General features: G+C 38.9%; 1 protein-coding gene across 3 annotated transcripts in view; it reads left to right on the forward strand.

The window, feature by feature from the left end:
- Positions 1-26835, forward strand: part of nsd1a (nuclear receptor binding SET domain protein 1a) — a 104627-nt gene that overhangs the window by 40507 nt on the left and 37285 nt on the right. For 2 of the 3 annotated variants that reach the window (XM_073922282.1, XM_678798.10), the window contains exons 16-24: positions 2838-2994; positions 3154-3359; positions 5423-5535; positions 6942-7211; positions 8932-9048; positions 9133-9274; positions 11441-11547; positions 11830-12031; positions 16224-21508. In XM_073922282.1, coding sequence (XP_073778383.1) covers positions 2838-2994; positions 3154-3359; positions 5423-5535; positions 6942-7211; positions 8932-9048; positions 9133-9274; positions 11441-11547; positions 11830-12031; positions 16224-16876 — 1967 coding nt within the window. In that variant the 3' untranslated portion in view covers positions 16877-21508. Of the gene's footprint in view, positions 1-2837; positions 2995-3153; positions 3360-5422; positions 5536-6941; positions 7212-8931; positions 9049-9132; positions 9990-11440; positions 11548-11829; positions 12032-16223; positions 21509-26835 lie in introns of those variants that run through there. The other variant, XR_012389995.1, reaches the window with a different exon arrangement.

A 26835-nucleotide genomic window follows, 5' to 3' on the forward strand; every position in this document is an offset into this window, starting at 1 on the left:
AGCTTGTGGTCCAAAGTAACTTGTATTACTCATTTAAAGTGAACAAGTGCTTGAAGTCCTTGAGTTTTTAGTGTAGTTTCTTAAGGTTTTAAAAGAGCTATGATTATGGATAAAGAGCTTGAAACTTCTTCTTGCACTCATAATAATTGATCCTACTAAATGTGTAAGAAATGACCATCTAATTTAATGTTGAGTTAAGTTTTCATGTGGCTGCAGTGTGATCTTATTAGCCCCTTTCACATATACAAACCTTTCCGGAGAATTACCGGCAATTTTTCGGAAAAGTGTGTATGTGTGAACAGGCCCTTTTTGAAAGTACCGGTAAGTTCGTTCTGGCTATTTTCCGGAAAAAGAAGTTGTAACATTACCGGTAATTTGCCGGAATGCAGCGCTGTGTAAACGCAGAAGGAAGATTGCCGGAAAGAGCGCGTCCACGTCTAGAACATCTTGACGTGAGACGTCTGCTTTAGCCAATCGGAACAGTCAGACGCGTTTACGTCCGCGCGGTTTTTGAGAATGAAAGCCTTTGAATATTTTTCCAGACACATTTAGCTGCTAGATGTTAGTCAGATAACGTTTATATGTTCTTCTTAATGCCAACTGTGTAAATAATTATTGATAAGATGCTTATGATAAGCCACTGTTTGTTTACCTTCAAGCTTTGCTTGTGCTTGTGAAACGCACATATTATGAACATCTTGACATGCGAAAGTGATCCTCCATATGTTTTCATCGAAGTTGTTCACAATACTGATCATCCACAGAGTTTGTGATGTAGTCAAATGTTTACAAACACAAGCGCAGCCGTTTAAGGCTCATTTATGGTAAATGATGTCAGAATTTACCGATATTTTGGAATGGATGTATGAACGGTCTTTTCTGGAAAATGTCCGTAACGTCCTCGCCTGTGTGAACAGCGCGTTTTTGAATATACCGGTAAAGTCGTTCCGGAAATTTTCCAGAATTTACCAGTATCACTGTGTGAAAGGGGCTATTTGTATTGTATTTTTTTCATCTGCACTCTTTGATTAAGCAATTGGAAGTTTACTGCTTCATGAGTGAACAGTTCATTCATTCATTTAATTTTCGAACCACCAACTTATCTAGCACAGGTTTTACGCAGCAGATGCCCTTCCAGCCACAACCCAGTACGGGGAAACACCCATACAAACTCATTCACACTTATACTTTTCGCTAATTTTTAGCATATCCAATTCACCTATAGCCTATTCACCTATTCACAGAACTGCCTTAATCCTTCATAGCATAGATTTAACAAGATACTGCAAATATTCCTCAGAGATTTCGCTCCATGTTGACATGATAGCATCACACAGTTGCTGCAGATTTGTGGGCTGCACTTTCAAGATGCCAATCTCCTGGTCCACCACATCCCAAAGGTGCTCTATTGGACTGTGTAGGCCATTTGAGTACAGTGACCTCATTGTCATGTTTAAGAAAGCAGTCTGAGATGATTTATGCTTTATGACATGGTGCGCTATCATGCTGGAAGCAGCCATCAGAAGATGGGTACACTGTGGTCATAAAGGGACGGACATGGTCAGCAGCAATTATCAGGTTGGCTGTGGCGTTGACACGATGCTCAATTGGTACTAATGGGCCCAAAGTGTGCAAAGAAAAAATCCCCACACCATTACACCACCACCAGCCTGAACCGCTGAAAAAAGGCAGAATGGATTCATGCTTTCATGTTGTTGATGCCAAATTCTGATCCTCCCATCCCAATGTCCCGGCAGAAATGGAGACTCATAAGAGCAGGCAACGTTTCTCCAATCTTCTATTGTCCAGTTTTGGTGGGCCTGTGTGAATTGTAGCCTCAGTTTGTTCTTAGCTGACAGGAGTGGCACCCGGTGTGGTCTTCTGCTGCTGTAGCCCATCTGCCTCAAGGTTGGATGTGTTGTGTGTTCAGAGATGCTCCTCTGCAGACCTCGGTTGTATCGAGTACTTATTCGCCTTTCTATCAGCTGGAGCCAGTCTGGCCATTCTCCTCTGACTTTTGGCATCATCAAGGCATTTGCGACCACAGAACTGCCGCTCACTGGATATTTCCTCTTTTTCAGACCATTCTCTGTAAACCCTAGAGATGGTTGTGCATGAAAATCCCAGTAGAACAGCAGTTTCTGAAATACTCAGACCAGCCCGTCTGGCACCAACAACCATGCCACGTTCAAAGTCACTTAAATCCCCTTTCTTCCCCATTCTGATGCTCGGTTTGAACTGCAGCAGATCGTCTTGACCATGTCTACATGCCTAAATGCATTGAGTTGCGGGCACGTGATTGACTGAATAGAAATTTGCGTTAACAAAAAAAAAATGAGACAGGTGTACCTAATAAAGTGGCCATTGAGTGTAGAATATGCTGATTGGCCAGTTGTGTATGTTATTCTCAGATAACAGCTGCTGAATAACACCCGCTCATCCTGGTACTACAATTCGCTGTCAGTGAACATGTTCCACATCAATATACCTACATCCACAGTTTTATTACTGTATTTGTCGCCATCTTGTGTCTATTTTCATGTTTTGTGTCGTTTAGCCATGCAATAAGCATTATAAAATACATCCAGGGTGGTTGTTTTTGCAGAATAAGGCTTATAACGCACCTCTGCTTCATGTTGGGATGCACTTTATTCCTGAAATAACAAGCACGACTTTAGATTTAAAAAATGCATTAGTAAATGTTTCCCCATGCTTGATAAATGCAAGTTTTATTCATTCTCAGTTCATTATAGATTCATACTCATATTGAATATCTTAGTTATATTGAATCATGAGGAAAGCAAATGTTTTACTAGGGTTTGTTTTGCCATTAACAGGCGGGAGTCTGCTGTGCTGTGAATCTTGCCCTGCTGCCTTTCACCGAGAGTGTCTGAATATTGAGATGCCACAAGGCAGCTGGTTCTGCAACGACTGTCGAGCAGGAAAGAAGCCCCATTACAAGGACATACTGTGGGTCAAAGTGGGACGATACAGGTGTTTCATCAGGACTTTTTCCACATCAAATCTGCACAAATATTAAAAGAAAATCGATATCTGGATATTTTATTGCAGTTGTCTGTGCATTTGTATTTGAATTACACTGTAGACCCTATGCAGTGTTGATGTGTGTTTGTCCGCTGTGTTTTCTGGCAGATGGTGGCCCGCTGAAGTCACGCAACCCAAAAGCGTTCCTGAAAACATCTCCCGCATGAAACACGAGGTTGGAGAGTTTCCCGTGCACTTCTTCGGCTCTAAAGACTACGTGTGGACGTATCAGGCTCGATGTTTCCCCTATATGGAAGGAGACGCCAACAATAAGGAGAAGATGGGAAAGGGTGCAGATGCCGTCTATAAGAAAGGTAGCTTTATATTATAAAACATCCTATATCACAGTCAGTAAGAGCATTTTAATGTATATAAATTGGATTTTGTAGCAGTAGTAATGTATGACATGAAGTTAGTTCAGACTAATAGTTGGATCCTTTTGTAATCTGTTAGATATCGGATGTATCTTGACACTATTATATCTTGTTTCTGCAAGTTGCAATGTGGACATTTCTTCTTTTAAATAGAAGTTTATTTCTTGCTGCTAAAGGTTGTAATTTAGTTAGTTTGTGGAATAGCAGTTTTGCATTTTCTTTATGTGCATTTGTGGGTTTGTCTCAGTTCTGACTGAAAAAAAGGTTGAATTGTGAGACTCATTGCACGTAAAAGCCTCTAGTCTCGCAGTTATCCAAAACAAAGTTGCAGTGTAATTTTAAAACTATGTACCTGGCAATTTACTCTTGAAAAAAAAATGATGCATACTTCTTAACACACTACTAATAACTAGCAGAAAGGCAATTACAAAGAAATGGCTCAAGGAGGATCCTCCATCTGTAGGTGAATGGCATGCTATTGTAAAAGAGGTGTATGACATGGAAGTACTGACATTTGAGCTTGAGACAACAAGCCTCTAAAATGTCTGCATACTGGGGTTAATGTAGAGGTGTGAACCTATACTGGTCTCACGGTTCGGTTACGATTATCATGCCTTCGATTCGGTTCAATTCGATATCTCGGTGCATCACGGTGCATTGACGATGCTTTCTATATACAGTGTTATATTTTAGAGGAGAGGCTATAACAAGCTGTCTGTATAAACACACAGACACACAGTACCACACTGTCTCTCATTCACACACATACACAAACATAGACAGCACCAAACAAACAAACAAACACACACACACTTAAGCCCTCGCTACAGGGAGAGCTCGCGCTGAGCGGAGCAGAAAAACGGGAAAAAAAACGAAAAAAAGAAGCACTTCTCCGACGGTGCCTTACTGCGAGCTCTCCCGGCTAAACACATATTGCGAGGGCTCAAAAGGAGCAGTGCTCGTAATGTTGAGCGAAAAAAAAAAAGAAAGACAGCTGTGAAACATAACCAGCTTTGTCTTTTTGTAGGAAACTCACTTTAGATCTTTTTAGGGTAAGAGGTTTTTAAGTTATTGCCGTCTATAACTGAATGTGTGTCAGGAATATTGAAGACAAAACCAACTGAACCGCGCTCATTTCTGGCGCCCCCCTGGATATACAGCGTCCTTAGCATTTGCTTATGGTGCCTATGCCACAGGCCGGCCCTGAGTTGGCTGAGTTTTGTAAATACTCGCGCTCACCTCCCTCGCGACAGAGCGCATAGGAGATAAATGACGTCAGTACATAATAACCGGTTATGATTATTACTGAACCCATACCTTATTGTCCGCGTCTGCATCGCGGTACACCGAAGAAACAATTAATTTTGACACCCCTAGGTAAATGGTTAAGAAAAAATGTACTATATTAATTTTATTGTGGTGCATTTATTTTAAATATATTTGGAGCCTGTTAACCCTTAATAACATTTTCTATATCAACATTTTATCAACCATAAATACGAATGTAGTTAAGATTGTATTGGGTGACCTTTAGCACTTGTATTGTGTCTTCTTTGTTTCCTTTAAAAATTATTATTTTTTCATTGCTGTTGTTTTGTTTTGTTCTGATATTTTTGTTTTGAAAAAGGAAAAAAAATATTAACAATTAAAAATAAATAAATAAAATAATTAAATACAGTAAACAATAAAAATACAGTTGCAAGTGCATCCTTTGCTTTTAGAATTGCAAGAAGTTGATTAAAATCCTATTTTAATTTGAAATTCAGATTTTTTATTATTATTTTTTTTCTGAATTGCAAAATTATTTAATTCTGATTTAAAAAAGCTAAATAAAAAGTCATAATTTACTTGGTAAATACAGGATTCAATACAAAACAATGTGAAAGCAAAAGTGTTTAGAGCCTTTCTGATGCAGCATTTATGGATTTTTTTTTAAAGTGTGCATCACTATAATATACAGAGAGCAAATAGCTTTAAAGAGTCTGTTTTTGCCTTTGTCTCAGCTTTAAATGAAGCGGCTGATAGATTCAGAGAACTGCTGAAGGAGAAGGAGATGAGGCAACTACAAGAAGACCGAAAGAATGACAAGAAACCTCCTCCATACAAACACATCAAGGTAATGATTAACATCCATTTAACAAATGTATTTATTCATTTATTTTTAGGCCTTTTTGCCTTTATTAGATTGGACAGTATTGAGAAAGCAAGCGAAGTTGGAGAGAGAGAAAGGGGTAGAGAAATGTCCTTGAGCTGGGATTCGAACTCGGGATGCCCTGTTGTGCTACTGCACCATATTTCGGCGCGCTAACCCCTAGGCTATTGCGCTGACCAACACATTTATTTAAAAAAAGTATAAATCTGACGGCTGAGGACTCTGCTTGCCATTAAAGCCTACGTCGGACAGTTATTTAATAAAAATAATGGCAAAAATAGGGTTAGCGAGGTCATGTACTGGACAAGTCAATAAATATACAGGACGTCCCGGCTAATGCAGCCAGTTAAGCCTGGTTTATACTTCTGCGTCAAGTGACCGGCGTAACTCACGGCGCAGCTGTGCATTTATACTTCTGCGCGCTGTCTCTGTCGGTCTGCATTAACACTTCCGAAATGCTAGTGGGCAGTGAGGTGTAAATGTTCCTCTGTGTCGAGTTTCTTCGCTTCTGTTTTGCTTTTCCTGAACACTTCCTAGTTGTACAAGTGACTCAAACTCGCTCATTTTGAGGCAGGAACCGGCGGACGTGCAACAACTTTAATTATGAGGTAAACACAAAACAAAACTTTCCATCCGGAGCTCCTTCACGGGACTCAACACTTGTAAACAATCGCTCGCGCCATTCGTGCGGCTCTTGGTCCCGTCCAGACTCGTCAGCGCTACCAAGCTGACCAATCACAGAGCTTGCGCTACGTGTCGTTGCGAGGTGTAGTTAAATTTTTTGAGAGGTGCACGTCAGTGACGCCGACGGCCACGTCGAAGGGCTATGCGTCAGCGTCGTTGCATACGCCGGCGTTTGGCGCAGAAGTATAAATCAGCCTTTAGCCTAGAACCTCATGGATAGGGGCAGATTTTCATCTGTTAGGAAGTAACTTTTGCCTTACCCTGTTTGGCAGTCTTTTTAAACATGTTTATTATTTTGCGATAATGACGCCGCTGACTGCCTTTTCTGCCTTCTTGCTCCTTTCAACCGACTGCGCTACTCAGTATGGATGTTGCATCAAATATTCGGTGGGTTATGTCACGTGACTCACGTCACGTTATTGTAGCTTTGAGGCTCTATGGGATTAGAATTACTGGCGAGAGTTATTTAAAATTACACTATTGCAATATATATTGATATATACATTATATTAATTAAATAATAAATATATTATATAATATTAAATGACATAAAATAATTAAAAGGACAAATTCTGGACCTTTTGGCCGTGGGGGGGTGGTTTGTTTGAACCACCCGAACCCACCCTGGCTATGGGCATGCTTTAAAATGTGCCATCTCTCATGCAAACGTATACATTTTCCCTCAGGTGAACAAACAAATAGGGAAGGTGCTGATCATCACGGCGGATCTGTCTGAAATCCCACGCTGCAACTGTAAAGCCACTGATGAGAACCCGTGCGGCATCGACTCGGAGTGCATCAACCGCATGCTGCTGTACGAGTGTCATTCGCAAGTGTGTCCCGCAGGAGAGCGCTGTCAGAACCAGAGCTTCACCAAACGCCAGTACACAGAGGTGGAGATCTTCAGGACTCTATCACGCGGATGGGGTCTGCGCAGCATATCCGACATCAAGAAGGTGTTTGCTGATCTTTTTATTTTTGACCTGTAATAGTTCATACATTTTATACAGTTTCTCCTGTAAGCCTTAAATGTCCAGTGCAAAAAAAAGAGCAACAACATTGTCCCAGCTATAATACAGACACTTTAAACAGCTATAATAAATAATCTGATGGGTGTTTTGAGCTGAAACTTTACAGACACATTCTGGGGACACAAAAGACTTATATTAAATATGAAAAAAGGGTTAACCTATGTGCCCTTTAAGGTGCACGTGTTCATGTTTCAAAAGGCATGGCTATGGACAGCAAGGGAGGGACTGTGTTTCAAAGATATTGGGCACTATTTTAATGGTCCATAAAAGGGTTGAGTTTATTAATGAGTTAACGGTGTGTTTTGAGAATAAACCAATCAGAGTCTCATCTCCCATTCCCTTTAAGAGCCAGTTGCGTCGCGTCATAAGCGCATTTGCTATTTACAGGACGTGAAGTAAGTCTAAGTGGAAAAACTGAGCATTTCACAAGCAAACAGTTAACAAAAAACATTGTGAGAATGAGAAATAAATGATCTACTTTCACTTTCGCTCTCGTGAATAAGGAAACCTTGTACGCACAGACATCAATTAGCCAAAAACAATTAATTTAGTTTGTTAAGCGCAAATATTTGTTTCAAAACTATTTCTAAATTCAGTTCTAATTTCCAGCAAACGAATAAATGAACAATAATAATGAAGTGTGCTCAAAAACCTGAGTTATATCCAAAAACACATGCTGTGCCCCATATGGTCTATAACCTGACAGGTGGGCAAATCTAAGCTTGTTTTTAATAAAACAAATATAAATATGGATATATTAAATAATACTGCTATTAATAATAACATTATACAAAAGCAAATTGTTATGAATGAACTGAAAAAGCCTCCCGAGATGAAGAAGACATAAAAGCAGTGATTTTTCATATTTATGTAGGCTAGAAAATAATATGTTTTGTAATATTTTAATCCTTTATATTTATATCCTATATCTATTCTTATTATATCCTATATATATCCTTAATATCTTAGTTTTTTCATATGTAAAGATATTTGCGTATTGCTTTACATCTTGTGTGTAGACTATTAAGCAGTGTGTAATCGAGGCGCAACTCTGCGCTCGACTTTAGACCGGCTTTGCTTTGGTCTAATGAAAAATCTATTTCATAAATGGATTTAAATAGATTAAATAGTTTCTCAAAATAGCAGTGCGCCTCAGAACGCCTTCCTTTTTAGACCAGAACGCCTATGGGCGCACATATGAGCGCTAATGCATTTGCTATTTAAACAACGTGGTGCAAAACAACAAAACGAGACTTGCGCCAAGCTGAAACTAGCAAATAACATTTGCGCCGGGTGTATGATAGGGCCTATTATACTATCCGTTTAGCATTTTGGCAGATCACCTACTGCACCTTTAATTAACATTTGAAGTGAATCCAAAAAAAAATTCTGATAATTTTTTTGATCCACATTTAATTCTGTGTTTTCATAAATGTTATGTAAATGATTCAGTTTTTAGCTAAATTGTAAAAAAAAATTGCATGCATAGATTTCCAAAATGTAGTTTTTTTACGTCATTTGACTAAAAAATGTGTGGGGTACACCCTTCTAACTATTTTGTGTTTGCACCATATTATTTACTTAATTTAGTTTATTTATTGAGTATTGTTGGGCTATTAATAAAGAGTCTGTTGCTTCACCGCAGGGAGCTTTTGTGAACGAGTATGTTGGCGAGGTCATTGACGAAGAGGAGTGTCGAAGCAGAATCAAAAACGCACAAGACAACGACATTTGCAACTTCTACATGCTCACACTGGATAAGGTCAGTCAGTCAGTGGTCAATCCTCAGTCCAGATCTGCTCAGTAAACTCTTCCCTGCTCACTTTGGGTGTCCTCGTCCTTTCAGGATCGCATTATAGACGCCGGGCCGAAGGGAAACGAGTCACGTTTCATGAACCACAGCTGCCAGCCAAACTGCGAGACTCAGAAGTGGACGGTGAACGGAGACACCAGAGTCGGGCTGTTCGCTTTGGAAGATATTCCTAAAGGTGAAGACAAATCTCAAGCAGAGGATTCAGTACTTTAATCAATGAGCGAATGATTCAAGATTGAACCCTTGTTTATTCTTCAAATTTACTCCCCTTTCGTTATGTTGGGGGCTGTTTTTGCCCCATTGACTTCCATTATAATGACATTTTCTGATTGCAAAGCCATGACAGCATGTAATCATGCATTCTTGATTGTTGGTGGTTTTCCTTGTTGGTAAAATGTGTAATTTTTACTGTTGATCATCAATTGGCAGCATTAACCCTTTAGATCAGGGGTCTCAAACTCAATTTACCTGGGGGCCGCTGGAGGCAGAGTCTGGGTGAGGCTGGGCCGCATCAGGTTTTCCACAAGAAATTAATTATATTAATAATTATTCAAATTTTTTTTCTCATTTTGTGTTTAAAAAATAAAAAATAAAGAGATTGGAGAAAATTGGAATTTTTTAAACACAAAATAAGATGAACAAAATATAAAAAAAATTAATAAGACAACAAATCAATCAGTCTTCTGCCCTCACACAGGTGTCTCTTTCCAAAGTTAGACAGACAGATAAACTCTTTCCAACACGTGAGATTGTGGGAGAATGCTGCATTATTCCATGCCACATTGAGTATGTTGAAACAGAGTGAAACTATGTTAAAAGATGTACATACAATGAGCTATAACATTGAATCTCAAACTTTTTTCATCAAGTACCACCTCAGAAAAAAAACTGTCTCTCCAAGTACCACCAAAATGAGCAGTATTGAAATACAGGTCCAATAAAGCAGCTACGACTCTGCACAGTTAAAAAAAACATGGCAGATTACCTCAGAAATAAAGGCTATATGTCATATATGGCATATTATATACATTATTTTTTTTAATTTTAAAATATATAATGCATGTACATGACATTTCATTCCTCCGCGTACCACTAGTGGTACACGTACCACAGTTTGAGAACCACTGAGCTATAGTTATATAGTTATGTATGTACATAACATTAAAATCTGAGATCAAATATAAATACAAACAGATACTAAATTTACAGACAGTAGCCCCTTTCACACAGTGATACCGGTAAATATCCGGAAAATGTCCGGAACCACTTTACCGGTAAATTAAAAAAAAGCGCTTTTCACACAGGCGAGGACATTACGGAGTTTATCCGGAAAAGACCGTTCACACATACATTCCAAAATACCGGTAAATTCTGACATTATTAACCAGAAATGAGCTCTAAACGGCTGGGCCTGTATTTGTAAACATTTGACTACATTACATATGTGTGTGTGCTGGCGCTCACAGGCTCCTTCACGGGCACTCGCGACACGACACTTCACACAACTGAAGGAAGCAGAGCTTGAAGGTAAACAAACAACGGCTTATCATAAGCATCTTATCGATAATTATTTACACAGTTGGCATTAAGTATGAACATAGAAAGTTATCTGACTAACATCTAGCAGCTAAACGCATCTGGAAAAATATTCAAAGGCTTTTATTCTCATAAACCGCGCGGACGTGAATGCGTCTGACTGTTCTGATTGGCTAAAGTAGACGTCTCACGTCAGCACGTTCAAGACGTGCACGCGATCTTTCCGGCAATCTTCCTTCTACGTTCACACAGCACAGCATTCCGTCAAATACCGGTAATGTTACAACTTTGCTTTCCGGAAAAAAGCCGGAACAAATTTCCCCGTATTTTCAAAAAGGGCCTGTTCACACATACTGACCTTTCCGAAAAATTTATGGTAATCTTCCGGAAAGGTCTGTATGTGTAAATAGGGCTATAATAAAAGGTAGAATAATATTAAGCAGCATAACAGGGCTGCGCGGTGGTGCAGTGGGTAGCATGTTCACCTCACAGTAAGAAGGTCGCTGGTTCGAGCCTCAGCTAGGCCAGTTGGCATTTCTGTGTGGAGTTTGCATGTTCTCCCCGTGTTGACGTGGGTTTCCTCCGGGTGCTCCGGTTTCCCCCACAAGTCCAAAGACATGTGGTACAGGTGAATTGGGTAGGCTAATTTGTCCTTAGTGTATGTGTGTGAATGAGTGCGTATGGATGTTTCCCAGTTATGGGTTGCAGCTGGAAAATCATCCGAATGAATGAATAAATAGCAATGCAAATGTCTCTGGTCATATAATGCAGTGTTAATGAAATAGTTTTGTTTGCATTGTTTCAGGTGTTGAACTCACGTTTAATTATAACCTGGAGTGTCTGGGTAACGGGAAAACCGTGTGTAAATGTGGAGCGCCCAACTGCAGCGGATTCCTGGGAGTCAGACCAAAGGTAGGATTTACTAAACTCTTCTTTTTAAAGGAAAATACAGCGATAAAGTGTAACATAAAGTTAATATTTTGCACTGTCATCATGGCAAAGATAAATTAAATCAGTTATTAGGAATGAGTTATTAAAACTATTATGTTTACAAATGAGTTGAAAAAAAAACCTCTTTCCATTAAGCTAAAATTGGGGGGAAATGTACAGGGGGGCTAATAATTTGAGTCTTAAAAAACAAAATTCACACAGCGCGAAAAGCCTGTAATCTGACAAAGCTCTCTGATTGTTCAGAATCAGCCACCATCAGATGACAAGACACGGAAACTGAGGAGGAAAGTTTCAGGCAAGCGCAAGAGTCAGTCGGAGGTCACCAAGGAGCGAGAGGATGAATGTTTCTACTGTGGGGACGGAGGACAGATCGTGTCCTGTAAGAAACCCGGCTGCCCCAAAGTCTATCACGCCGACTGTCTGAATCTATCCAAAAGACCTGCAGGTACACACTTTTCTATCAAACATTAAAGAGCCCATATTATACATGAAATAGGGTCATATCTTGGTTGTAAGGGTCTCCAACAACAGTTTAATATGCATGCAAGGTCAAAAAACACTTTCGTGGTCTTATAATCTGCATTTATTTTTACCTAATTATCCCAGCGACTCCTGTATGAATCGTCCAGTGATTCATTTGTTCCCAAACCCCTCCTTAGCGCGAAGCTAATCTGCGCTGATTGGACCGATGACAGCCTGTTGCGATTGGTCGACTGCCTTCAGTCAGAGAGTGAAATGCCAAACAGCTAATCAGCAATATAAAAGTAATCACAGTTCATACACGCTCGATAGTGTAGGCGTGGATTTTAGCTGCCAGTGGGTCAATGTAAATACAGACTATGGACTTGAAAATTCAGACGACTGACTATTTTATTGAGCAAAAACTCCAAAAACAGTTGAGGAGATCTCCTAGCTTCTCACTCTGCTCTTTTCACAGACACACACACGCATATTGCACACGCACACACACACTCACACACACACACTACTCCCCGTCCACGGAGCTCCGTTAACAAAGCAGCACGCGTCGCGTTTTCAACGTGACTTTGCACGCGATAAGAGAATATAGCGAGTTAACCTGATACAGTACACTCGGTTACAAGTAACAAATCACAACTAAATACATTTGCAAGCTAGAGTAAACGAGGCAACTTTAATCGCACGTACTTACACTTGAGAAATGGAGGAAGAAACCCATCCTGACGTCCAGCAGTAAGTTACTCTTTACTGATCCTTCCTTTAACAAACGCAGATGAAGTATTCTTTGTAGCATGTAGTTTCCAGAAGTTTCCAGTAGTTTCCAACTGCTTGGTTATAATGCTGAGGTTTCATCTTTGGGTAGAGACTCAATATATCCATCTGCAGTGTGACTTCAGTCCACCGGCATGTTTGTGTGTGTGTGTGTGTGTGTGTGTGTCTCTGGGTTTCTACGTCAGAGGGCGGGGCCTCAGGTTTGAAATCTCCCGGGTTTGCGCATGCACGTGAATAACTTGGTTTCGTTCGTACGTCATGGCGAAACACCTAATGAATCGGTATCAAGGCGACTCGTTTGAAGCACTATGAGTCAACTCTTTTATAGATGAATCAACAGTTTTAAACACTGTATTCTTACAGATTTAAGCCTTAGCTGGATACTTCACTTCACTTAGAGCTGTGTTACACACTACATGGAGGGGAATTTTCAAAAACCCATAATATGGGCTCTTTAACATTAAATCATAGTGAATATAATAATGAAAGGATAATTCTCCTCCAAGGCATGTTGGCTTGGTGTCTAATGCATTAGTAAATGTTCAAATATGATCAAGCCATGTTCGATTTTACTTTGTGTCAGTAAATATATGGACTAATGGAACGTTATTGTAAAGTGTGACCAAATTGCTTTAGTAATACAGGGCTCCTAAGTGCTTGAAATTCAGACATGTGGGTTCAAGGCCTTTAAAGCGCAGGTGTCAAACTCAGTTCCTGGAGGGCCGCAGCTCTGCACAGTTAAATTCTAACCCTTTAAAAGCACACCTGATCAAACTAATTGAATCCTTCAGGCTTGTTTGAAACCTACAGGTGAGTGTGTTGGAGCAGGGTTGGAACTAAACTGTGCAGAGCTGCCGCCCTCCAGGAACTGAGGTTTACACCTATGCTTTAAAGGGTCATGAAACCTTTGTGTTGATCTCTGCTCTGTGGACTTTTGATGTTGAAAATTAAACTACAGTTTAACAGCGTGACTTTTATTGACATTTTAATAAATAACGTAATGTATAATAAATAATATATAGATAAAGAAGTCTGTAAAATAATAGAAAATGTTCTGGCACATTATTACAAGCCTTCTGTAGCGTAATATACAACACCAACCCAGACAATATAGGAAAGCAAACTATTACAAATGTTCATAAAAGTCACTTTTTCCAACTTTCCGAGGTTAAAAGTTGTTGGAAGAAAGATCAAGCTCTTATAATGAAATTCAAAAGCAATAATAAATAAATAAGTAAATAAAAATATGAATCACAAAATATGAAAACTGCTATTTCATGGATATTTTCCCACAGTGTATGAATAACAAAGGTACTTGATTTAAAATGTATAGGGCTTTAAAAAGTGCTTGAAAGTGATTGAATCTGGTGTCTATGAAAGAGCGGGAACCCTGGTAGTAGTAAATAAGGAAAAACTCACTATTAGGTGATCTATTATTTACGTTTTATGGTTTATACGTTCAGAATATTTGACTAGATATTTTTCAAGATACTAGTATTCAGCTTAAAGTGACATTTAAAGGCTTAATTAGGTTAAGGTTAGGGTAATTAGGCAGGTCATTGTATAACAGTGGTTTGTTTTGTAGACAATGCAAAACAAACATTGCTTAAGCGGGCTAATAATATTAACCTTAAAATAGTTTTAAAAAACTAAAACCTGCTTTTATTCTAGCTGAAATATAACAAATAAGACTGTCTTCAGAAGAGACGATATTATAGAAAATACTGCAAAAAATTCCTTTATCTGTCATTTGGGAACTATTTGATAGAGAAAGAAAATTGTAAATTTATTATTTTGACTTCAACTGTATATAGAATTCTTACACTCTAAAGAAAAACGCTGGGTTGTTTCATACCAAATTCGAGAAGAGTATGAGCATTACTAACAGAGTTGGGTTAAAAATGAAATTTAAAAAGATAACTTATTAGTTGCATGGAGGTCGGGGACAGTACCTCTGGACTGGGCAACTGAGGTGGTGGTCCCCATTTTTAAGAAGGGGGACCGGAGGGTGTGCTCCAACTATAGGGGAATCACACTCCTCAGCCTCCCGGGGAAAGTCTATGCCAGGGTACTGGAGAGGAGGATCCGGCCAATGGTTGAACCTAGGATCCAGGAGGAACAATGCGGTTTTCGTCTGGGCCGTGGTACAGTGGACCAGCTCTACACCCTCACCAGGGTGCTCGAGGGTTCATGGGAGTATGCTCAACCAGTCCACATGTGTTTTGTGGACTTGGAGAAGGCATTCGATCGTGCCCCTCGTGGCATTCTGTGGAGGGTGGTCAGGGAGTATGGGGTCAGAGGCGATCTGTATGAACAGAGTAGGAGTTTGGTTCGCATTGCCGGCAATAAGTCAGATTTGTTTCCAGTGCTGGTTGACCTCGGGCAGGGCTGCCCATTGTCACCAATTCTGTTCATAATTTTTATGGACAGAATTTCAAGGCGCAGCCTTGGGATAGAGGGGATCCGGTTTGGGGACCACAGGATTTCATCTCGTATTCGCAGACGTTGATCTGTTTGCTTCACCGAACATGGACCTTCAGCATACACTGGAGTGGTGTGCGGCCAAGAGTGACACGGCTGGAATGAGAATCAGCACCTCCAAGTCCGAGGCCATGGAGCTCCACTGGAAAAGGTGGTTTGCCATTTCCAGATTGGAGGAAAGTCCTTGCCCCAGGTGGAGGAGTTTAAGTATCTCTGGGTTTTGTTCATGAGTGAGGGAAGGATGGAACGTGGGATTGACAGGCGGATTGGTGCAGCTGCAGAAGTAATGAGGTCGATGTACCGGTCCATTGTGGTAAAGAAGGAGCTGAGCTCTCAAAGCCAAAACTCTCGATTTACCGGTCAATCTACGTTCCTACTCTCACCTATGGTCATGAGCTTCGGGTCATGACCGAAAGGACAAGATCTCGGTTACAAGCGGCCGAAATGAGTTTCCTTCTAAGGGTGGCAGGGCGCTCTCTTATGGATAGGGTGGGGAGCTCTGACACCCGGGAGGAGCTCGGAGTAGAGCGGCTGCTCCTCCACATCAAGATAAGTCAGCTGAGGTGGCTCGGGCATCTGTTTCGGATGCTTCCTCGACGCCTACCTAGGGAGGTGTTCCAGGCATGTCCCACCAGGAGGCGGCCTCGGGGAAGACCCAGGACACGCTGGAGGGACTATGTGTCTCGGCTGGCGTGGGAACGCCTCGGGATCCCCCCTGAGGAGCTTGAGGAAGTGCCTGGGGAGAGGGAAGTCTGGGGTTCTCTCCTAAGACTGTCCTTTTGACGTCCTTCAGGGGGATCAAGTGTTGATTAGGGGAGTCAAACCCCTCTGTAATTTGCAACCTGATCACCTCCACTTCTTCACAATGTGTTAATTAGAGCTGAATCCTCTCTTGTGTTTTTCAGGTCGCTGGGAGTGCCCGTGGCATCAGTGTAATGAATGCGGCAGAGAAGCGGCGTCCTACTGCGAGATGTGTCCCAACTCCTACTGCGAGCAGCACCGCGAGGGAATGCTCTTCATATCCAAACTGGACGGCAAACTGTCCTGCAGCGAACACGACCCCTGCGGCCCAGATCCTCTGGAACCGGGCGAGATTCGAGAGTATGTTCCCAGTACATCCATTGTAGGTCAAGCGCCCAATATGTCAGCATCTGGCAGGATAACCCAGCCTGCACTTCCACCCGCAGCACCGCTCTTCATTCCCGCTCAAAACAGACCAGCGTTTCAATCCCAAAGAGACCCGTATGGAGACGAAGTGGTGGATAACATTTTACCTTCATCATCTCCTAAAGACATCAAGGAGGAAGATATGAGTGACGGAGAGGTGGTGTTTGAAGAAGAAGAAGAAGATCTTGAGCTTGTGGATGATGAAGAGGATGAAGAAGAAATCGACTGCAGAGGAATGGGTTTGGAGGATGAAGAGGAGGAGGAGGAGGAGTTTGAAGACTATGAGGATGACTTCGTTAATGTTGACTTTGTAGGAACCGAGGATGGGGATGAAGTGGAAGGAGACGAACAGGAAACATCATGGGATGAGTTGGTGGAAGCAGAAAAATGAGCTTGATTCTTCTGGATATGACCTGTGACTGACGACCCGCAGGGAAATCAGCCGCCGTTGTTTTTCCGATTGGTTCAAGCATCGGTTGAGAACGATGAACACCTGTGATACACTGATCTCGCTATGAGCTTGCCTTCTCAACCCAAGTCCTCTTGGAGAATCCTCATAGAGGGTCGGATCTGGTGCTGTGGGATTGTGACTTCAGTCCGTTTGTTGGATAATAATGATTAGTGTCTGGTGCTCTTTTACTTTTTACATTTTCCTCCTGGAATTGTTTACATTCTCTGACCTGAACAGAAGGATGACCTCACGGGGGTTTAAAATGGCGCATCATGGACCGTTCTGTTGTTGTCTTACTTAGGAAATCTGAATATAGGTTATGATTATCAGTTTTTATGAACAAGTCTGATCGTTTATGAACGGTTTAGACACATCATCCCACACAATTATGGTTTTTAAGGGTTAGTTCACGCAAAAAAAATGTTTAATTATTCCATTATTTATGGCGCTCAAGGCATCTTATAGATTTAGATGACTTCTTTAATTGAATCCAATTGGACTTGGGATTTTTCAGCTCGACAATGACGATTGGCTGTCCATAAAATCTAAAAAAAAAAAAAAAAAAAGTGCATCCATCCATCCATAAAAAGTGCCTCACATTGATCCAAGGGCTAGATAAAAGTCTCATTTAGTAAAATCTATGCATATTTTTAAGAAAAATATCCACATTTAAAACTTTGCAGACTGTTTTGTGTAACTTCCAGCAACTTCCATCCTTATATGTGTACTTATTGGTGCATTAGCGCCACCAGCTGGACATTAATGTGTTTTCTTTGTCTTTTTTTGTTGTGTTTGTGTTCCTTTTAACTATGCACACCATGTTTCTCAACCACGTTCCAAGAGGACCACCAGCACTGCTTGTTTTAGATGTCTCCGTCACACCCATTACAGGTCTTTCAGTCCCTGCTAATGAGCTGATGGTCTGAATCAGGTGTGTTTGATTAAGGAGACATGGAATATGTGCAGAGCTGGTGGTCCTCCAGGAACATGGTTGAGAAACACTGCACTTAAGCATAGATGTTAAACTCTTACTCCTAGTAGAGTGCTTCGGGCTTGTTTGAAACCTACAGGTAAGTGTGTTTAACTGGGGTTGGAACTAAACTGTGGAGCTTTGGCCCTCCAGGAACTAGATTTGACACCTATGCTTTAGCGCAGTGTTTCTCAACCATGTCCCTGGAGGACCACCAGCACTGCATGTTTTAGATGTCTCCGTTGTCTGTCACACCCATTACAAGTCTTTCAGTCTCTGCTGATGAGCTGATAATCTGAATCAGGTGTGTTTGATTAAGGAGACATGGAAAATGTGCAGAGCTGGTGGTCCTCCAGGAACGTGGTTGAGAAACACTGCACTTAAGCATAGATGTTAAACTCTTACTCCTAGTTGAGTGCTTCGGGCTTGTTTGAAACCTACAGGTAAGTGTGTTTAACTGGGGTTGGAACTAAACTGTGGAGCTTTGGCCCTCCAGGAACTAGATTTGACACCTATGCTTTAGTGCAGTGTTTCTCAACCACGTTCCTGGAGGACCACCAGCACTGCATGTTTTAGATGTCTCCGTTGTCTGTCACACCCATTACAGGTCTTTCAGTTTCTGCCAATGAGCTGATGGTCTGAATCAGGTGTGTTTGATTAAGGAGACATGGAAAATGTGCAGAGCTGGTGGTCCTCCAGGAACGTGGTTGAGAAACACTGCACTAAAGCATAGGTGTCAAACTCTTACACCTAGTTGAGTGCTTCAGGCTTGTTTGAAACTTACAGGTAAGTGTGTTTAATTAGGGTTGGAACTAAACTGGAGCTTTGGCCCTCCAGGAACTAGATTTGACACCTATGCTTTAGCGCAGTGTTTCTCAACCATGTCCCTGGAGGACCAACAGCACTGCATGTTTTAGATGTCTCCTTTGTCACACCCATTACAAGTCTTTCAGTCTGCTAATGATCTGATGGTCCGAATTAGGTGTGTTTGGTTAAGGAGACATGGAAAATGTGCAGAGCTGGTGGTCCTCCAGGAACGTGGTTGAGAAACACTGCACTTAAGCATAGATGTTAAGCTCTTACACCTAACTGAGTGCTTCAGGCTTGTTTGAAACCTACAGGTAAATGTGTTTAATTAGGGTTGGAACTAAACTGTGGAGCTTTAGTCCTTCAGGAACATGATTGAAAAACACTGCGCTAAAGCATAGATGTCAAACTTAGTTCCTGGAGGGCTGCAGCTCTGCACAGTTTAGCTTTAACCCTAATTAAACACACCTGATCAAACTAATTGAGCCCTTCAGGCTTGTTTGAAACCTACAGGTAAGTGTTTGAGCAGGGTTGGAGCTACACTGCAGAGCTGTGGCCCTCCAGAAACTGGATTTGACACTGTGCACTAAATATATTTTAAAATACACACTCCAGTCCAGCTGGAGGCGCTAATGCACCAAAAATACATCTCAAAATAAGGAGATTAATGAATGCCACTCGCCTGAAGTTACACAAAATTGTTTATGTAGTCTTAAATATTGATGTTTTCTTATAAAAACACATGGATTCACTAAAGGAGATGTTTATTTAGCTTATGAAGCATTTTTTATTATGAATGGATGCACTTTATTGGGCTTATTTTGATCAGTCGTTGTCATTGTTGAGCTGGAAAAGAATAAGATTGTTTATAAAACATCTTCAATTGGATTGGACTGAAAGAAGAAAGTCATATACACCTATAAGATGCCTTGAGGGTGAGTAAATCAAGGGATATGAAAATTTTTTAGGTGAACTAACCCTTTAAACGCCACAGTTTGCAGTACTTGAACTGATTTCTCCAGGTCTGTCTGTCAGTGAGTCTACACAATGTCTACATGTTATAGGAGTTTCATACAACTGATTTGTAAACAAGAAAAAGAGTCAAAAGGAATATAGGAAATACAACATTCCCAGCTTGATTTCAATCATGCACTTTTGTGTTTTCGTCATTTGTTTCAGCTGTCAGCAAGCGACTGAAGAAACTTTAGTAGTCTAGAGGAGTGATTGTGTTGTTTTTCTCCATTCTCGTGGCCTTTGAGTCTTCATGCTTTTAGAAAAGATGAGTTTCTGCTTCTTCGTTGGATGCTACGCAAGGCCTGCTCGTATTTAAAGGGAGGGATTTTAATTCACTCCAAAATGAAAGTTTCCTGTTAATTGACTCACCAAATGATCCAAGATCCATTTCTGAGTGGACTGTCACTTTCAATTCCACCACCTTCTCAAAATTATAATCGGAAATAGCTCATTTTCAATGTGTGAGAAATTCTGGGTTCACATGTTGGATTTGTGTCTGTGATCTTTTGTGCCTCTGAATGTTTTGCAATCTTTTTACACTGCAAAAAAAAAAAAAAATGCTTTTCTTGCTTAGATTTTTTGGTCTTGTTTCTAGTCTAAATATCTAAAATTTCTTATATCAAGAAGCATTTTATAGACAAGCAAAACATATTGTCTTGTTTTGAGAAATAATGTGCCAATATTAAGTGAGTTTTACCTTGAAACACGCTAAATAATCTGCCAATGGGGTGTTTAAATTAATCTTGTTTTTTGTTTTGACGTAAGATTAATTTACTGACCCCATTGGCAGATTATTTAGCTTGATTTAAGGAAAAACTCACTTAATATTGGCATATTATTTCTTAAAACAAGACAATATGTTTTGCTTGTCTATAAAATTCTTCTTTATTTAGGAATTTTTCGATATTCAGACTAGAAACAAGACAAAAAATCAAAGTAAGAAAACCATTTTTTGCAGTGTAGAGATCAGGAGAAAACTCCTAAGCATCATTCATACACATTAAACACAGCATTTTGGGGGGTATGTACCAAATTTCAAGCTGAAATATTTAGCATGCATTTATATTTGGTGATTATAGGTGCATTAACATTGAAAGGATGTTAAAAAGCATATTTTGTCAAATGTACCCCCAAAAATGAATGTTTACTTTATTAATAGACATGTTAGCCATGCTGGAACTTCATGTAGTCATATTTTGGTTTCAATTTGCAGTAGGGTTTAAGATTGTAAATCTAAATTTTCCATCATTTAATTATCTGAAATGATGAAAGCACCTTTTGTTGGCCAAAAAATATAAATATCATTGAGCTCCAGGAACAATCCCTGACTGAAGAGGAAACTGCCTCATAATGAAGAACTGTTTTTGCAAATGGAGAATTTTCCATGACTGATATTCAATGTGTTTCAATGCCTTTAGGCCTTATGCTCATTATTTCTGTATCTCTTTTTGCAACCCAATCATTCAGGCGCTTTTTTAAAAAGCAGTTTTTTTTTTTTTATCATCATAAAACTTTGTACTTCGCTTTTCTTAGCTGCGTTTCTTTCAGTCATGCTTTTCGTGTCTTTGTATTTATGGACCTTGTATAATCTTTTCCACTTGTTTTTTGTGTTTTCTGTATGCTTGTTGAATCTGCGCTCTCTGACACCGTGAGGACGATGAAATGCAGACGACAGTTTCCTGAGGACATTTGGGCAAAACGTTTGCTGCCATGATAAACTCATGATTTTGTACTGTACCTTGTGCATAATAAATATTATAAGTAAAATTTTACAATAGAAAGCAGCTTCTAGTGGTGTTTTTTAATTTTGTGTTTCAATTCAAATAAATGTTCAGCGATATTTGTGTTAAGTCTGAGACATGGACTTATTTGCATATATAAACAAATCATTTATTCTGTTTTATATATATATATATATATATATATATATATATATATATATATATATATATATATGTACTTTATTAGGTACACCTGTCCAACTGCTTGTTAACGCACATTTCTAATCAGCCAATCACATGGCAGCAACTCAATGCATTTAGGCATGTGGACATGGTCAAGATGATCTGCTGCAGTTCAAACCGAGCATCAGAATGGGGAAGAAAGCTGATTTAAGTGACTTTGAACGTGGCATGGTTGTTGGTGCCAGACGAGCTGGTCTGAGTATTTCAGAAACTGCTGATCTAAGATTTTAACGCACAACCATCTCTAGGGTTTACAGAGAATGGACAAAAAAAGAAAATATCCTGTGAGCAGCAGTTCTGTGGGAGCAAATACCTTGTTGTAGTGGTGGGCAAAGCGAGGCTTCGTGAAACACTGAAACTATCGAAGCAAATGTGTCGAAGCTTCGAAACGTTTCGAAACACCACTCTACGGTGACACCTAGTGGTCATTTTATTTGTATTGCACTGAAACAGCTTCAGCAAAGAACAGTTGAGCAAATTGAGGTATCAAACCCCACTTTGTAGCAGTGAATTATCAAATGGTTTAGTCGAGCGGTTAGAGTTTGGGCCTACCATGCGGGAATAATGGGTTCGAATCCAGACTAACAAAATTGTTTTGAAATGCTTTAATACCAGTTGGTAATGCTTTGTTATTGTATCGTTTTGTTTCAACATTGCTCTGACATACGAATAAACACCTTGTAAATAAATTTGTATTGTTTTGTTCATAAAACAGGGTTGTTACTAGATCGGATAAAGTTGTGGCCAGATGTTAACAATAATTATTTATATTATTAATTAAATTTCCCATTGTATTTTATTAATGTCTATCCAAAACCGAAACTGATCACTGTACTGTAAAAATATTAATTATTGTTTTACAGTGTTACAAAAATAATGCTAAATTGATGGTGTATCCGCAGCTGTATCCTATCTAGACTACATCATAAAACAGTAACAATTAAAATACATAAAATCATGATTTTGGAGTATTTGTACTAGTCGAGATTCGAACCCAAAATAAATTTGAATTACAGTACCATAGTGCACACCAGAGGTGGGACCAAGTCATTGTTTGGCAAGTCACAAGTAAGTCTCAATTCATTGCCCTCAAGTCCCGAGTCAAGTCCCGAGTCAAGACAGGCAAGTCCCGAGTCAAGTCCCGAGTCAAAGGCAACAAGTCTCAAGTCAAGTCCAAAGTCCTGCAGTTTGATTTTCGAGTCTTTTCGAGTCTTTTTAACAGAAAAATAAAATATATACAGATTAGGTATGGTTGTAAGATCTGTATTAATTAAACAAACCTTTTTTTATTAAAGAACATTGCTTAGATATATAAAAATACAAATGCGATTTTCTGAAAAAGTACTGAACAGTGCTGCGCCTCGTCTCCACAGCATAATGCACAAGAACGAGTTCCACCAAAAAAAGACTCCATTTTGCCTCACATCACACAGAAATTGCAGGTCTACTGCTGTCTAATTCATTAAGTTTAGTTGTGCTATGTTATGTCTTCGGTGATCAACTTGTGATTAACCAAAATTACATAACCTCAATGTGGTAGCAGTAGACCAACTCCTGTATATGCTGCAAAGTTAAATTGAGTGAAATTGGAATTTTGTCAATTGAATCTGGTGTGTGCTAAAGAGATGGAGTTGCAAATCCGTCTAGCAGCAATGTAAAATGGTACTGTAGCACATATTGTTAATGAAGTAGGCTACTTCATACAAACAATAAAGTTGTTTTCTTCACATAACGTTGAAGAGCTTTGCTCTCTACCTTGTGTGATGCTCGTGCACAGATTTCCTCTGTTTGTGGACAAAACTGATTGCGAGTTCTCAAATTTTCTCTCGCTCTCAAATATGCACTGCTCACACACAAATTTTCTTGAGCGCTCTCAGAGATTATATGCAGACTCACAATTTGTGTCGTGTTCCCTCTTCCTTTCATGCTTTTTGATATGATTCATATTGCTGCACTGTTTAATAACAATAACCAAAATACTAAAATAGACTTATATATTAAATGTTTAATCTAATAAACCATAACATTTTTGGTTGTTTTATATGATGAGATATTTTCAGTTTCAAACACTTAAAGACAGAGAATAGACCAGTGGTGCCCCCCTGAAAATTTGCTTAAGGGGGGCCAGAAGAGGCCAGCAACGTCAGTGGCACCAATCAATCCACAATAATTTAGTGGCTGCTATTTATTTATTGAAATATTGCATTGTATTGCATTTATGTAAGTAGATTTAAATAAATAATGTCAACAGCAAAATCATATCGGGTTGGCCACAGGGGTGGCTAGAGTTTACACAGGGGTAACACCCCTTGTAAAGGGGTTTACACCACTATAAGGCACCCCTGGAATAGATGTTGGATGTAAAGAATACATTTTATTTTAAAAGCATTTAAACAAAAACTAATGCAAGCAGAAATGTAACTGTGATAAAAATAAGGAAACACTTGATAAGGTATTATAGCCTACTGTACTATTCACTCTTCAAATAAATCTCACTATCAATCTCATTTTATCATGGCAGCTAAAATAAAGTAAACTAGTGTCTGCTGGCTTCCACTTTACTGATGAGATTGTGGAGGACATTTTCCATGTCATCCTCTTCATTTTGAGGAAAGCTGTGCCACAGGGCCCCTGAACACGTATATTGGCATGTACTGTGTTTTGAACAGTAGCCTACTACAGTAAAGAACTTCAATTGATCAGTTGTGGTAATACTATAGTTGCTATGGTAACACAAGTGTAATATAAACAAATTACCCAGTGCTGTATTATTTTACAATATAGGGTATTTTATACTACAAATCACTACACTTTAATGTAGTAAAACTACACTTTGTATTATTTTATCTGTTCACTATTGGTAATACTACTGTATTATGAAGCATTAATTAACAAGTCGTAAATAATACTAGCCTAAAACATAAGTATAATACAAGTATACAACAAGTATAATACTCAAAAACACTAGAATTTATTAAAGAATTTACCTTAACCTTTTAGTTTTTTGTGTATTGTTAATAAATAGTAAAGCAAGAAAGAAACCATATCAACATTCTTGAAATAACCCTTCGCTAAGCTTCGCCCTCCTTAGTTACTGTTGCTACGCCTGTCAAGCTTTCATGCCTGGCACATCTCTTACAGTGTGTATGCGCTGGTGTCAGACATTCCCAAGGATTTAATTAGTCATTTTTGGCAAACAGGTGAGATATCTGAGAAAGCCAGACAAAAGAGGACTGCAGTATACATTACAGGGGTATATTCACAACATAATAGCAACTGATTAGAAAATAATTTGATCAAAATTGAAGCAAGGTTAGCCTAGCCACCTCATACGCTGAACATTCAACAGCATAGTTCATGCACAGCAGGAGAGGTGAAAGTATAAAATAATCTAATAACCTAAGAAACTGATGGATTTGTGCCGAATATTAGCATCATTGACCCATAACAGTGTACAGTACCTATTACTGTCAGCATGTTTGTGTGCTCTTTATCCAGTTTTTATTCAAATTTGCAGTTAAGTGGAAGAAAAAAATTGAAATGCACATTAAAGTATAAATAACAGAAGTGAACAAATAGATTTTTCCTACCAGCAAATATTAGTGTATGTATTTATATGCGTTACAATAGCAAGGGTTTAAACTAAGCAGTGCTCACAGAGTTCAACGCTAAGGATTTTTTCTACTGGCCCAATCGGGCCAGTGGTTCTGATTTTTACTTGCCCAGCCCAAATTTCCACTGGCCCCACCAAAAAAAAAAAAGAAGTTAATCGCTTTTTGAATGTGCGTGTGTGTGTGTGTGTGTGTGTGTGTGTGTGTGTATACACACACACACACACACACACACACACACACACACAGTTGATTTCAGAATTATTAGTCCCCCTAAATTATTAACACCCCTGTTTATTTTTTTCCCCAATTTCTATTTAACAGAGAACAGATTTTCTCAGCACATTTCTAAACATAATAATTTTAATAACTCATCTCTAATAACTGATTTATTTTATCTTTGTCATGATGACTGTAAATAATATTTTACTAGATATTCTTCAAGACACTTCTATACAGCTTAAAGTGACATTTGAAGGCTTAACTAGGGTAATTAGGTTAACTAGGCAGGTTAGGGTAATTAGGCAAGTTATTGTATAATGATGGTTTGTTCTGTAGACAGTCTGAAAAACAATTAGCTTAAGAGGCTAATAAATTTTTACCTTAAAATGGTTAAAAAAATGTTTTTATTCTAGCCAAAATAAAACAAATAAGATTTTGTTCAGAGGAAAAAATATTATCAGACAAAATATCAACATTTTTTTGCTTTGTTAAAAATCATTTAGGAAATATTTTAAAAAGAAAAAAACAAAAAACAAAAGGGGGCTAATAAATCTGTATATATATTTACGGTAATTTTTAAAATGTTTAAGGAAAACTATTCAGTTCATCAAGGCTATATTTATAAATGTAAAAAAGGTGTAATTGTTAAATATTTATTAAAATTTTAAATAACTGCTTTGTTATTGTATTTAGTTTCAAATAAAATAATTACTCCAGACATTATTGATTTTATAACTATTACCATTAATAAATATAATAATAATTAATATTAGTGATTTCTGAAGGATCATGTGACTGGAGTAATGAAGCTGAAATCTCATCTTTAGAATCACTGGAATAAATGAATAAATTAAATGATAAACTACTTTTGAACAATTATTTTATAGTGCAACATTTCACAATTTGTATTTATGATGAAATAATTTCAGCCTTGGTGAGCAGAAGAAGCTTATTTTAACATATTTAATCACACTGACCCCAAACTTTTGTGTATTGTGTATAGAATATTTTATAAGTGAAAATGTGCACTTTAATTTTAACAACCCACAGACATAGTCACCAAATACAAATCGAGGTCAGACTTTCTCATATATACAGAGCCTCATTTCAATTGTCAGGTTTTGTAGAAATCGATCAATTGAATTAATCAATCTATTAAAGAAACGTTGACTATAATTCTGTATTTTAGGCTTAAATTATAGAGAGACATAGCAGATAAACCGATACTGCATCAGATCAATGTAAATCTTTCTTTCGAGCTGTCAGTGCGGAAATGAACAAAACAACAGGCCTAATACAACATTTTATACG

Source organism: Danio rerio, chromosome 14, assembly GCF_049306965.1.
Source record: "Danio rerio strain Tuebingen ecotype United States chromosome 14, GRCz12tu, whole genome shotgun sequence".
NCBI classification, from domain to species: domain Eukaryota; kingdom Metazoa; phylum Chordata; class Actinopteri; order Cypriniformes; family Danionidae; genus Danio; species Danio rerio.